Source organism: Hyperolius riggenbachi, chromosome 3 (genome assembly GCF_040937935.1).
Source record: "Hyperolius riggenbachi isolate aHypRig1 chromosome 3, aHypRig1.pri, whole genome shotgun sequence".
In the NCBI taxonomy this organism is placed as follows: Eukaryota; Metazoa; Chordata; class Amphibia; order Anura; family Hyperoliidae; genus Hyperolius; species Hyperolius riggenbachi.
Window position 1 is genome coordinate 217,351,801 of NC_090648.1, and position 15,292 is coordinate 217,367,092.

General features: G+C 42.7%; 2 protein-coding genes across 2 annotated transcripts in view; one reads left to right on the forward strand and one right to left on the reverse strand.

Moving 5' to 3' along the window:
• The first annotated feature begins 256 nt into the window (after positions 1–256).
• LOC137561304 (immunoglobulin superfamily containing leucine-rich repeat protein-like) lies at positions 257–2,664 on the forward strand. Its single transcript, XM_068272574.1, has 2 exons — positions 257–394; positions 956–2,664. The coding sequence occupies exon 2, from the start codon at positions 1,110–1,112 to the stop codon at positions 2,220–2,222; it is 1,113 nt and encodes a 370-aa protein (XP_068128675.1). The 5' UTR covers positions 257–394; positions 956–1,109; the 3' UTR covers positions 2,223–2,664.
• A 668-nt stretch (positions 2,665–3,332) lies between these two features.
• STRA6 (signaling receptor and transporter of retinol STRA6) overlaps positions 3,333–15,292 on the reverse strand; it is a 109,002-nt gene continuing 97,042 nt past the window's right edge. Inside the window, exons 16-18 of the mRNA XM_068275738.1 lie at positions 10,261–10,424; positions 8,947–9,063; positions 3,333–3,739 (exon numbers count right to left, since the gene is read on the reverse strand). Of these exons, the coding sequence (XP_068131839.1) occupies positions 3,576–3,739; positions 8,947–9,063; positions 10,261–10,424 (445 nt within the window). The 3' untranslated portion in view covers positions 3,333–3,575. The remainder of the gene's footprint in view (positions 3,740–8,946; positions 9,064–10,260; positions 10,425–15,292) is intronic.

Here is a 15,292-nt window from a genome sequence, read left to right on the forward strand (position 1 = left end):
GAAATATGTTTATCAAGCACTGAACTGGTAAATGGAAGTCTGCCTTTAAATCAAAAAAACACAACATGGTGCTTTAGCCCTGTGTGTGACAAGTATGTAGCACTGTGACATTGCCGTATGAAGCCACACGCTGAGACAGACCTCTTATTTCCTACACTAAAAGCAATATCCCACAAAAGCTTCTGCTGATTGCCTCATTCTATGTTACAAATTCTGACAGATACCAGACGGGGAGGAGGGACTGATTGCTAGAGCTCTCATTCTGGCAGAGGGAAGAAGTTTGGCTCATTATGCTGTTTATGGGGTTGTGCCCAGAATCTTAGGGAAGGAAGAGAAAAAGAAAAAAAATGTTTATTTAATTCATCTGGATAACGGCTCAGGAAAAGTAAATCAGGTAAGGAGAGTCTGCTAGAAAAATCTGGGGAATAAGATTTCTGAAAGCTGAAAAGGGCAAAAAGGGATATCTGATTACATATGTAGGAGTTCATCTCATGGATAAGATCACAGGACGTGACTGGAAAATAGTACAGTGGGCGTTATAAGTAAAAGTGTAAAACGAAACATCGGTAGAGAGCATCAAACGTGTTTACCTAAAATCATGACTGAAAAAATGTCTCAGAACCTAAGTGTGATGGGGTGACTGCTAGAAAGGCAGAAGGAAGGATTTTCCCAGCTTTTACATGCAGAACATTCGGCTGTGTCATGTGAGACGGAAGCGTGTGAACAGGGCCTGGCAGAAATTCTATCTCTCCATTGCCAGAGACATGAGGTGGAGGGGGGGCTAGTGATGTGAGACAAAGCAAGAATAGCAATGAGAGAGGGAGACAGGAGTTTGTACAAAAAAAAGTTCAGAACAAAAGACAGATGTAATTCCCCATTTGTCATCAGACAAGAATTCTTCCTTTGCTGTAAGAACTTTACAGAACGCCGCACTAATAATTCTATCTTCCCACAGGTATGACAAAGCTGAAAGGCAATGCTTGTAAAGGAACCTTTGATTTTAAAACCAACAATATAAAGACGATTCCTGCTGGAATCTAATTCACAGGAAGGAAATAACTGTACAATTATTCCGTATAATCACATCTAGTTTATGGTTAACATGCGTCATGGATTTCTACTTTGAATTCTTTGGCATTGTATGCTACCTGTTCCTGGTGCCAAGCGCCTCTTGTCCTGTTGAGTGTCGGTGCACTAATGCCACCAGGCCTTCTGTTGATTGCTCTTACCGGGACCTCATATATGTGCCAACAAACCTTCCTGATAGACTTAGGCAGCTTACCCTCTCTGTCAACCAAATCAGTGACCTCAGTGCAACCTCTTTTGCCAATACTGTGGAAGTCAAGTCCCTGTGGCTGTCTTATAACAAGATAACCACGATACAAGCCGGCACATTTCATAGCCTGACGCATCTGATGAACTTAGACCTAAGTCATAACAAGCTCTCGAATTTTCCATGGGGAGATTTATTGACACTTGGAGATCTCCAATTACTAAATCTTAATAACAATCACCTAGTTGCTATTTCACCTGGTACATTTAACAATTCTAGAAGTCTAAGGTCCCTGCAGCTGAGTAGCAATCACTTGTATTCCCTGCCTGAAGGAATCTTTGATCCATTGACTGCCTTGTCACATCTCCAGCTGCATGATAACGCCTTCCACTGCTCCTGTTCCTTGTTATGGCTAATGGACTGGATTAAAAAAGTAAAAACTATTGACAAGAAAGGTGATGTCATCTGCTTAACTCCCAATGACCTCAAGGGAACCTCATTAGAAAAGGTACCTGATATGTACTGCAGGAAGCCTCTGGAGGTAATGGGTGATAACCCTTCACTGGCCAATACTCTGTTGCTGTGCAGAGAGGTTGGTGTTCCATATTTGTTGACACACAAACTAGATAATGAAGACAATAGCTACAAAAATATTAAAGTATCCACTAAAATATTTGCCAATGGAAGCATCACATTAAGCCCTGATAAAAAAGGTGCTCTCTACTTATGCCATGTGTCCAATCACACAGCAGGAAATACTGATAAGATCTCCATGTCTATTGCCCGTTATGAAATTTCCGGATGGCCAAATGAACCAGGCCAGAAGCTACTACTCCTTCTTGTGTCTGACAAGCTGAGTTCAGAGGTGGATGCAGGTTCATGTGTATCGCCAATAGGCAGAATGCATTCGCTGTTATTACTTGGGCTGTTGTGGTACACCATTTCATAACTGCAAATGAAGTCTATCTCTAAAGGACCTCTGTCGTGAAATTCTTAAAATTTAAACTATATATAAATACATACACATAAGAAGTATGTTTTTTCCACAGTAAAATGAGCCATAAATTACTTTTCTCCTATAACTTAAAGCAAGTAGAAAAAAAAATCTGACATTACTAACAGATTTTGAGCTAGTCCATCTCTCCATAGGGGATTCTGAACATGGCCTTCATTCTTTATAAAGACACTCCCTAGAAAAGATTTATACTAAGATGCTGTCCAGCCTCCCTGTTTACCATACACTTTTTTGGCAGTTGGATGGAGCAACTGCCATTAACTAAGTGCTTTTGAAAATTAAGAAATCCCTGAGAAACCCCCATGAGGAGATAGGCTAGTCTATCAGTAGAGATGTGGCGAACGGTTCCCGAACCGTTCACCGGCGAACATCTCTAAATCCATGGGCCTTTTACTACTTCCGGGTCGCAATGACCCGGAGTAGTACGCCTGCGCTGCCCGGCGGAGTGCTTCCTAGATCGCGCTCCTGTTGCCGGGCACTCTCTGCGCATGTGCGTGACGTCATGAGTGACGCTCATGCGCAGAGAGTGCCCGGCAACAGGAGCGCGATCTAGGACGCGCTCCGCCGGGCAGCGCAGGCGTACTACTCCGGGTCATTGCGACCCGGAAGTAGTAAGAGGCCCAGAGAGGTTCGCCAGGTGAACTGTTCGGCCCATCACTATCTATCAGATCTATCAGATTTCTGATACTTATAGTAAGTGAAAGCAACATAGAAGAAACGTAATGTATGACTTATTTTACTCTGGGAGAAATACACTTCTTATCTGTATATTCACATGTATTTTACATTTTAAGATTTTCGTGACAGTGGTACTTTAAACGCTGTTTGTGTAATAATTTCAGTATTATAAATCACACAGAAAGATGTATTCTGCACTACATACACATAAAGGACCGTAGAGCACTGTAAGTATATCACACGTGGCTTATATTAAGTCCACTGGAATGATAATTATGGTAATGCTGTAAGTATGGAAAGAATTACAGGTTGCTGTTTGTGCAAAGGCTCATTTCAATATGTAAAATACATTGGAGAAAGGAAGTGTGAGATCCTAAATATTTTATAAAGGAGACACATCGGAAAGTAACAATAAAGTACACATTATAAGTAATTAAATTATAAAGAACAGTCTAATGAAGAAACATTGTACTAAACTGCAAAGTGAAGGGGTCACCACCATTACCCTAAAAAGCCCACCCTGCCCAGCAGAGCCTCTAGGGGTAAGAGATAGGAAAGGAGGTGGGAGGTAGACTATGTTACTGGAATGTCCCTGGCTAGTGCCAGGTGCTACGTAGAACACATAGGGGGTCCTCCATTGATACTTTTAGATCCCCGGTGGCAAAGGAGACTTGGATTATGAATCAGAGTGTATGCCAGAGCCCAGCGAGCTCGAGCAAGTTGAGAGCGCCCACCCTTCATCAGTCGTCCATCCTCCGGCATCAGGTGAATGCCTAGGTAGAAGCAACATATGTACAGGGTCAGTAAGAGACAAATAAAAGTGATACAGCAGGTCTATGCTAATAGCAGCATACAGTTAGCTATTGCAGATATCATTGGCTTACTGCCTGACACACCCCATGACCACAACCATAGAGCAACCAATCTGATTCAGGCCTCGTATACACTATGTGCGCACAAACGAATGCATTTTAACTTTACATAGCTGTGCATTGAGAAAAAGCATTCAGTTACAATGTGCATAATGTGAACTGAGCCACAGGGAAACATGGACTTTAGCTTCACCTGAGCTGCACATCAGTTGTTTGTTCAGTTATAACTGACAGCAACTGATTTAGTATTCTTTTACATTATATTAGCTATATTAGTCAGGTATAGCGGCCTACTGACATTTAAAGAGAACCTGTACTGAGTAAAAATATTTAAAATAAACATATGAGGTAACTTCAAATGATTATTACATAGTTACCTTGCCATCAGTTCCTCTCAGAAACTCACCATTTTCTTCTGACAATAATCCCTTCCTGTTCTGACAATATTTTGTCAGATCTGAAATATATCAGTTGCTGTCAGTAAAATATCAGTTGCTGTCAGTTATAGCTGAGAGGAAAACTGATGTATTAGGTAATGTTCATGTTTCCCTATGGCTCAAGTGGGCGATGTTACAGTTTAACTGTGTGCTGACCAGAAAGCTGTTATGGGGTAATGGCCATTTTCAAAATGGAGGACGGAAAATTCCCTTGATCACAGTGAACGAACAGGACGCGGGACAGGAGAAAGACACTGAGGAGTAGACTACATGGAAGGTAAGTATGACTTGTGTATGCTTATTTTGACTTTAAATGTTCAGTTCAGGTTTTCTTTAAATCACTGAATAATCTGGGCCCTGGATACATGAAAGAAATGTTGCAGCTGCGTAGCAATCCCCGCATTCTCAGATCCACAGGTTCTAATAATCAAGTCATACCCAGAGTCCACTTGGAAACTCTTGGTCCCAGAGCCTTCTGTCATGCTGCCCCTACGTTTTGGAACTCCTTACCTCAAAAGATCAGGACAGCTCCATCTCTAGAGGTGTTTAAATCTAGACTGAAAACCCACCTGTTCAGTTTGGCATTTGCAGAAATATAACTTTTGTTGTGTGAATACTTCATCCTACTACGAATTACTGAGTTCTATTGGAGAAAAGCGCTATAGAAATGTTATTGTATTGTATTGTATTGTATGTGCAAGGTAATATCCATGTTTCTTTATGGCTCAGTTCACATTATACATATTTTAACTGAAAGCTTTTTCACAATGCAATGCTATGGGCATCACATTTTTAGCGTATAGTGTAAATGAGGTACAAATCGTTTATGTCATACATAATTAAATTGACGAATGCAATGTGTCCCCCTGCCTTTATTAGATAGACTCATGCTCACAAATTATTAGTGAAAAAATAGGTGATTTGTAGGCATAAGCTTTATGAATGGTGCACAACAAATAAGGTAATACAGAGTGCTATTAGTGGAAGAAGGCATCATATATGTAAAGAAAATGACTGATGGCACAAAGCTGCAGCAAGAATTCAATTACATTGCACATTTCATTTTTTGTATTGGCTAACATATAAATGGTTTGTCACTACATGATTTGAATTTGTTGATAATCCTGCCTACATTGCCATTATCTATGTTAACATATAGGTTTTACACCAATTAATATTTATTGAAAATAGCATTTGTATTAAGAATTGCTGTGTGTGCTCGCCCTGACTGTGGAGACAGACAAAGGCACAGTCCGGAGTTTCTTTGCATCTTAATGTTTTCTAAATGGTCCATCAATTTTCTGAATCAGATTATAAAGACATAACATCAGCACTGGGAAGAGGTAGAATAACGCTGATTTTATTTATACTCTTCTGCTAAGTAAGCTATACTACGGAGTGCTTTGTTTGTCCAGCCTACTGTGACAGTGGCTGCATTTATCATGCTGTGAAAGTCTTATCAGTAAATGGGCAGTTTATAAGATGGAAAATATAAACACAGTTACAAAGGTTCAAATTTTTATTATATCTTGGTATATTATGGATAAAGTGCACAATGTATAATGCTGCCAGCAAAGAGCAGAGCCATCCCCTGACCACACTTACCTCCTCCTTCTACTGCATACATGTCAAACTCTTTCCTGCGAGCCAAATTTGGCCCACATAGCCATCAACTTTGGCCCGCAAGTAGTTTCCCCTACTTTGCATTATATTTGGCCCACTCCAGACTACTAGAGAAGCTATATTTAAGGGAAACCCTTGATCACCAGGGAAGCCATATGGGGGAAGGTGTGGGGCACTAGACAACAGGGAACTATTTAGGGGAAGGAGGTGGCAACTAGACATTGAGGTTGGCCCATGACTCTGTCCCAGTGTTCACTTTCAGCCCACATTGTATTTGAGTTTGCAGTGCAGTTTCTAGGCTAAAATGCACCCAGGGCGAGGGTGTAAAAATTGCGCCCCCCCCCCCCCCGGTATAGGTAGCCAGCTATAGGTCCCCCCGAGTATAGGTGGCCAGGCATAGGTGAGCCAGTAAAGTTGCCCCCAGTATAGGTTAGCCAGGTAGTTGCCTCCAGTATAGGTAGCCACTAGCCAGTATAGTTGCCCCCAGTATATGTTAGATAGGCAGGCACCCAGGCACCCCCCCCCCCGGTATAAGTTAGATAAGTAGGTGCCCCCAGTACAGGTTAGCTAGGTAGGTGCCTCCAATATAGGTAGCCAGTATAGTTGCCCCCAGCATAGGTTAGATAGGTAGGTACCCCCAGTATAGGTTAGTTAGGTAGGTGCCCCCAGTATAGGTAGCCAGTATAGTTGCCACCTGTATAGGCTAGCTAGGTAGGTAGGTGCCCCCAATACAGGTTAGATAAGTGCCCCCAGTATAGGTTAGATAGGTAGCTTCCCCCCAGTATAGGTTAGATTAGGTCGTTGCCCCTCAGTATAGGTTAGATTAGGTAGGTGCCCCCAGTATAGGCTAGATTAGGTAGGTGCCCCCAGTATAGATTAGATAGGTAGCTGTCCCCCAGCATAGGTTATACAGGTAGCTGCCCCCCAGCATAGGTTAGATAGGTAGCTGCCCCCCAGTATAGGTTAGATAGGTAGCTGCCCCCCCAGTATAGGCTAGATAGGTAGCTGCCCCCCAGTACAGGTTAGATTAGGTAGGTGCCCCCAGTATAGGATAGATAGGTAGCTGCCCCCAGTACAGGTTAGATTAGGTAGGTGCCCCTCAGTATAGGATAGATAGGTAGCTGCCCCCAATATAGGTTAGATAGGTAGCTGTCCCCAGTATAGGTTAGATAGGTAGCTGCCCCCCAGTATAGGATAGATAGATAGCTGCCCCCCAGCATAGGTTAGATAGGTAGCTGCCCCCAGTATAGGTTAGATACGTAGCTGCCCCCCAGTATAGGTTAGATAGGTAGCTGCCCCCCAGTATTGGTTAGATAGGTAGCTGCCCCCCAGTATAGGATAGATAGGTAGCTGCCCCCCAGTATAGGTTAGATTAGGTAGGTGCCCCCCAGTATAGGATAGATAGGTAGCTGCCCCCAGTACAGGTTAGATTAGGTAGGTGCCCCCCAGTATAGGATAGATAGGTAGCTGCCCCCAAAACAGGTTAGATTAGGTAGGTGCCCCCCAGTATAGGATAGATAGGTAGCTTGCCCAGTATAGGTTAAGTAGGTAGGTGCCCCCTCATAATGGCGGAGGGGGGAGCCGGAGCTGTGGGGAGGGCAGCCCGATTTCTCCCTCCCTCTCCCCGGGCCGCCCTCCATGCTCCCCCCTCGGACTGCAGGCAGCAGAGTTAGCGCGCAGGAAAGCGCTGCTGTACACAGTTGTTACTCACCTCCCTGGATCCGATCGCCGCTCCCGCCCTACTGGTCTCCTCTCTGCAATGTAGCCGCTGATACATTACACACGCTGCGTCCTGTTTACACAGGAAGCAGCCGCGTGTGTATCAGCGGCTAGGCAGAGAGGAGACCAGCAGGGCGGGAGCGGCAATGTAGCCGCTGATACATTACACACGCTGCGTCCTGTTTACACAGGAAGCAGCCGCGTGTGTATCAGCGGCTAGGCAGAGAGGAGACCAGCAGGGCGGGAGCGGCAATCGGATCCAGGGAGGTGAGTAACAACTGTGTACAGCAGCGCTTCCCTGCGCGCTAACTCTGCTGCCTGCAGTCCGAGGGGGGAGCATGGAGGGCGGCCCGGGGAGAGGGAGGGAGAGGTCGGGCTGCCCTCACCGCGGCTCTGGCTCCCCCCGTTATCACAGCGCCCCCCTTCTTCTGCGCCCAGGGCAGCGGCACGGGCCGCACGGCCCTAGAAACGGCCCTGTGAGTTTGACACCCCAGCGCTACAAAGAGGAGTTGGGCAGAGGTCCCCTCCCAGCTACTCCCTGAATACCTCTTGTGACTAGTGATGATATTGGGAGAAGAGTTTGGACAGCTCATAGATTAATGTTTAGTTCTTCCAAGGTGTATCTGCCATTAGCATAGGAAATCTGCATTGCAAACCAATCCATCAAGTCAAAATTGAAAAAATATTAATGCAAAAATGGTTTATATTCAATGCATAAAACTTAGTGCTGGGACAAGTATAGTGTAACAGGGTACAAGCATGCAAAAGGGTTTCAGCATTATTTCATTGAAAAGGCTAATATCAGTATCTAGATTATGTTGTAGGATACAAATACCATCAGGGTCAGTGTATGCTAGGACTGTTTTAGGCTCATTGCTACAGTTTTTTTGTGAGGGGAGGGCATAGATATGGCTGGCATTAATGCGTGGCTATGTTATTACATTTTTGATATGGGGCCCCTGAATGTTTGGTTACACCCCTGATATAACATTTTTTAAAATTATATTTAACACAGATATACAAAATAATCCATTTGCCTAGGCATGCTAGGACAGGAACCCATCTAGTGGTATTTCAGAAACCTTAATCATTGAAATCCATGGTGAACCAATTACCATATTTCTGTTAGCCAGGAGTCAACCGAGCAAACTGCATGGATTCACCAACTCCTATGTAAGCCCACTGTTAGACATACAGATGGTTCCAGGCTCCAATGCTCTTAAATAGCACACATTTGCAATGTATTGCCTATTCCATTGCAGATAGAATCTAGCGCTATATAGGCATATAATATTAAAATATATATTACAATGGTTCTGTTCATCTTACCTTCTTCAAAGTCAGGCTTTTTCCATCTTGGAGGTTTGAGGAGTATGCAGAATGCCCTAACAACTGGATGACACTCCATGGCCTCAACAATTAAGAAATTACAATAATTTCTGTATCCTACAATGAATACATAGAAGTATGCATGAAGTCATAAAAATAATAGATAATATTTACAAAATATGTATAAAAGAAACCCCCCAAAACTTTGGACAATATGTATTGCTGAAGATACATAACTACAGTATAAAGCAAAACAAGTTTAACTAAAAGTTGTACATTTGTAGAAGGAAATTAACACTACAGCAAAAACATGATTCACACCTCTTAGTTGAAACCAGCTGACAACCGTGAGTAGTCATTAACATAAAATAATCAGCACACTCTGAAATTAACCAATTGTTATTCTTAACAATCATGTGAAGTAGAAACAGTCATGAGTAAATTGTCTGTATATCGATTCTGCTTTCAGCTGAGATGATCAATGAGAGGTTAATTTTCTGAGTACATTGCATATATGTTGCAAACATGCAACCCGAGTCAGTCAAACTCAACAGCTATTGACTTTGTTTGGCCCATTTTCAAGGTGTATTTTATTTGTAACAAACTCAGATAATTAGCATCTCAATGGTCACCCTACATGTCAGTCAGATTATAGTGGGTTACAGGGCCGGTTCTAGACTTTTTGCCATCTGAGGTAAACTTGTGAGGATGCCGCCCCCATGCTACTGCACATGGGCGGGCGGGCTTGTGCGTCTACAGCGCGTGTGGCCCTGATAGGTTTTGGCGACATTGCTATGTTGCCAGCAATGTCGCCAAACTCCAGGGGGCTACGTTCAGCGAAGGGAGAGAACAGAGACGGAATCCGCGAAAGGATCCTGAGGCTTCCCTCTCTTTAGGTAAGTATCTACTTAGCTCAGGTACACTTTAAGCATTGAAGGACAATGTATGAAAGGTGCACATAACAAAATGAGTAGGCAAACCTAAAAATAACAACACCCTCAGGTACCATTTTTGTTTATGTGGTACAGGTATGGCAGGAGTTTTTGTCAAGTGTTCTACCAGGGAAGACTTTTTTTTTACATAGTTTTATTGAACTTTGTTACCAGGGAAGATTTTAATGCAGTGTTTTTAATGCAGTGTTTTTACCATATGTGTATTTGATTATCATAATAATAACATATTTCTATACTAAGTTGCTTTTTCTTGCCATTGGTCACAGTTTGAGATGAAAGGTTGCATGCTCTGAGGGTTCTAATAAGGTTAGCTTCTTGCATTATAGTGAGATAGGGCCACATACTGGTATTTTGAACTTACCTGGGTCCCAGCCTTGCACACTGTGTTGTAGTAGGCTTAGGTCTAGGCGGCACAAGTGGATAACATTAAAGATAACAGATACCACAAGTCGGGCAATAAAAAGCAGCACTCCCCGCAAAATATTCACTGGGAACATGAGGTATGTAAACATGAAGAGGCTTCGCCTAAGAAAGAAAACATTGAACACAATCATAGTGAATCAAAGTTTATATCTTTAAAGAGAAACTCTGACCAAGAATTGAACTTTATCAGTAGCTGATACCCCCTTTTACATGAGAAATCTATTCCTTTTCACAAACAGACCATCAGGGGGCGCTGTATGACTGATATTGTGGTGAAACCCCTCCCACAAGAAACTCTGAGGACCATGGTACTCCTGGCAGTTTCCTGTCTGTGAACCTTGTTGCATTGTGGGAAATAGCTGTTTACAGCTATTTCCAACTGCCAAAAAAGCATGCAGCAGCTACATCACCTGCCATCAGTAAAAATGACACCATGTAATAAATCTCAGAATGTAAATCAGGGATTTAAAAGATTTTACAATGGGCAAACACTGACTAAATCATTTATACAGAATTATTGTAAAAATGAAGCACTTTTTTATTACATTATTTTCACTGGAGTTCCTCTTTAAGTCTAACTCCAACCAAAATTTTCTTTTTCTCTAGAGTATTGTGGAGTTGCTACCTGTTTCAGAATTGTATTGCTATCTGCATCTCTGTGGGGAAGGTTTCCTATTGCTTCCAGTTCTTTCTGTATACTAATAAATGGCCATATCAAGGGCACAGATTATTATTATTACTTTCCGTTATTTATAAGGTGCTGTGCTGCACAAAATAGTAAACAGCATGGGGTGTAGATTACAAACATCTGCACTTAACACATGCAGACTATAGAATGGGCCTCTGCAGAATTTTTTGCAGCAAAATTCTGTGGTCAGCAAAAGTAAGGGTTATATTATACTTACATTTATTGCCCCTTAATTTTAAATGAAATTAGTATTTCACCTGGCTTTCTGCCTACTAGGACAATAGGTAACATACTTTTGGATAAATGTGAGGTGGGGAAAAGGAAGTGGAACAATGACTCCCCCAAACCATCCTCTAATACTTATGAGGGGGGAGCCCTGCATTATTGGACTTACAGTGTAAAATATCAGAGAGGAAAGGGCTATTATGATAATAATTATTATTATTAGTCTACATTCAGCCACCTCATAGACTCTGTCATTTGTTTAAAGAGGAACTGTCGCGAAAATCTTAACATTTAAAACACATACAAATAAGAAGTACATTTCTCCCAGAGTAAAATGAGCCATAAATTACTTTTCTACTATGTTGCTGTCACTTACAGTAGGTAGTAGAAATCTGACATTACCGACAAATTTTGGACTAGCCCATTTTCTCATAGGGGGGTTCTCAGGGTTTTCTTTATTTTTAAAAACACTTGGTGAATGGCAGTTGCTCCGTCCAACTGCCAAAATAGTGTGCAGCGAGCAGGGAGGCTGGCCAGCATCTTTGTATTAATAATTTTCAGAGAATGTCTTTATAAAGAATAAAGGCCATGCTGGGAATCCCCCATGAAGAGATGGACTAGCTCAAAACCTGTCCGTAATGTCAGATTTCTACTACCGCAGAAATTACAGGACAGCAGGTAATGAGAACATCGAGAGGGGACAGGGAAGGCTCAATAGGATTCAGAGCCTTCCCTCTCCATAGGTAAGTATCTGATTATTTTTTCTTCACTACAGATTTGCATGAATATTCAAGAATGTCATGTACAATTATGTCTTTCTAGCATGTTTTTTAATCCAAGCCAGAAAAAGTAACAAGCATTTCAAAAATTAAAACATCTTTTATGATTTGTTCTTCACTAAAGCTCAAATTGTTATCATACTTTTAGACAAACAAAAGAAGAACAGCATATTGGTTAACGTGCAATAAAACCCAAAGATGTTTACATTACAATGAATAGTAAACACTGTAGTTATAGTATCTGGTGTAATTGTATCCCAGCACTATTTACCAAAGAATGCAAGGCAAAGGATAAAATACCAGAGACATTCTATCCTGTAAAAGAACAGCACACCTTGTGAAAATCAAGCACAAATTTCACAGCTACTTTAACATGTTAAACAATATAAATGTTATCATTCATTGCGCCTTACAAATGTTCAGTGTGACTTTAATGGCATTTTCTGATGCACAGGCATATAGAATAGAGAGCTGCCAAGGGACAGTTTCCATGGTACTAGTTTTCAGTAGGCAGATGTCAATATAGAGGTAGAAAATGACATCATTTGGTTGGGTATCAGTAAACCTTAAAAACAGTCAAAATGTCCCTTTGTGCTATACTATGCTTTTTTAAATATGTTAATCATGTTATCTCTGTTTCCAGTATTGTTGTATGTATGTACTGCCAAGCAAGAGGCATTAGGTTACATGAAGCATGCACAGGACTTCACGTCTTATTGAGTCAGATGTTGTTTGGGCTGGAGAATAAGATTAATCCTACAAACCTGGTCTTCATTTATTAAAAATTATCTGCCATTAGGCTGTTCTTGTTCAAAATTGCAACCCTCAACCGGGGTTATACTAGGTTACTCTGAGGGCTGCTGAAACTGAGTAACTGAATTCATTCAGATTCAGTTTCATGTAGACAGTCTTCAGTGAGATCTCTTTTTTCGATGAATCCAAGACAGATTGGATTTATTAAAAAAAAACTATTTCTGAAGGTGTGTGCCCAGCACTGTAATCACACAAAAGGAGCCCCATTTGTACTTTGCATACTTGAGAAATGGTGCTAGTGTATGAGCAGCGCTTGTCAAGTACGCATACCCATAACACTCCGGCCTCAGCTGCTGTGCACATCCGGGCAGGAGTGAGAAATTACAGGGAGCACAAGTGGACAGAGCATGCACTGCTTCTTTGTATTCTGTGCGACTGGCTGCAGTCAGAGCCATAAACGGATGACAGGGCAGCACAATGCAGAGAAGTTCATCCAAAACAAAGAACAGGTAAGTAGAAGGATTCCATACTACAAACGCTGGCTTAAATATGGTGGCATGGCCGGATTTACATCACAGGAGCCTATAGGCACAGATGTTCTGGCACCCTAGACTTTGTGGTCCACGAACCTACAACCCCCCACCGAGCTGCACCACAAGTAGGCTGGCTGGCCCAGCTGTCACTACTTCCTTACTTCCCTTGCCCATCATAGCTGCAGGTGTCCCTTAGCATTAGGTAGCCAGAGGTACCCTCAGTATTAAGTAGCTAGTGCTGATCCCTACTTAAGGGAGATCTTGTCAGTGGAATGCCGAGAGCTGCATGAGTAACCTCTCATTAACCTCTGCATAGGAAAGGAGGGAGGGAGGCGCTAAGGGAGGGCAGGGAGCCGCCTTTCCATCATCAGGTGCCTGTAGGCATGTGCCTACAGTGCCTTATAGTAAATCCGGCCGTAGTGTCAGCTCAGGTGTCCTTTAAACTGTGACAATTTTGCATTTCGGGGGTGCTGGGACTGCTGCTGCCATAAACATCCCTAGGGAAAAAAAAGCCAGCTGTAAATTTATGAGAGAAAGATAGGATTAGGGTTAGATAAGAAAAAATGCAGGGCACAGGTCATTAACAGTGACTGACCAGCAATAAACTGACAGCTGAAGGTGAGGGGGGAGAGGGAACTAGCAGAGCTGATATTCCCTGTCTGTGAATGTGTGCATGAAAACTCACTGAACTCAGGAGTTCTGCTATCTACTGTACAACCCCTGACACTTCTCACAGCAGCTTGACAAGATCATCAGGTGACAGCAGATTCAGCAAAGGACACTGTGAGGCCACATGTACACTAGAGATGTAGCGAACTGTTCGCCGGTGAACGGTTCCAGGCGAAGTTTGGGGGTTCGCGTTCACCTGCAGCAGGCGAACTTTTGCAGAAGTTCGATTCGTCCCATAATGCTGTATTGAGCAAAACTTTGACCCTCTACATCACAGTCAACAGTCACATTATTGCCAAACACACTGCTCGAGGCCCACCCCCTCCTCTCTCCACCCTGCTCCCTCCTCCCTCCAACCTCCTCCCTCCTCCCTCCACCCTCCTACCAGAGGGAGGAGGGTCTCATCTGCCAGGGAATTATACTATTTCAAAAACCAGTTTACATACCATGGCTGGGAATCGAACCCAGATCTCACTGTATGGTGGGCAAGCACCCTAACCGCTGTACCACAACAGTACTAACTGAAGCTGGCCTAGCATTTACCATTTATGCTCAATACAAGAGAAAAAGTAGACAAGACAAATAACATTTATATCACGCTTTTCTCCTGGCGGACTCAAAGCACCAGAGCTGCAGCCACTAGGGCATGCTCTACAGGCAGTAGCAGTGTTAGGAAGACTTGCCTAAGGTCTCCTACTGAATAGGTGCTGGCTTACTGAACAGACAGAGCCGAGATTTGAACCCTGGTCTCCTGTGTCAGAGGCAGAGCACTTAAGCATTACAACATCCAGACATTACTTACCAGGCCATTACCAGGCAACTGGTATTGTTTACAGGAAACATCCATATCACTCTCAGTTAAGGTTCCCTTTAAGCAACCTAATGTTTCTATTGCATTGAGCATAAATAGTAAATGCTAGGCCAGCTTCAGTTAGTACTGTTATGGTACAGCAGTTAGGGTGCTTGCCCACCACACAGTGAGACCTGGGTTCGATTCCCAGCCAATGTGAGTTGGCTTTTATGCGACAAATCCTTAAAGGGAACCTAAACTGAGAAGGATATGGATTTTTCCTTTTAAAATAATACCAGTTGCCTGAATTGCCTGCTGATCCTGTGTCTCTAATACTTTTAGCCACATCCCCTGAACAAGCATGCAGATCAGGTGCTCTGACTGAAGTCAGACTGGATTAGCTGCATGCTTGTTTCAGGGTGTTTCAGCCACTATTGGAGTCACAGAGATCAGCTGGACTGCCAGGCAACTGGTATTGTTTACAGGAAACATCCATATCACTCTCAGTTAAGGTTCCCTTTAAGCAACCTAAT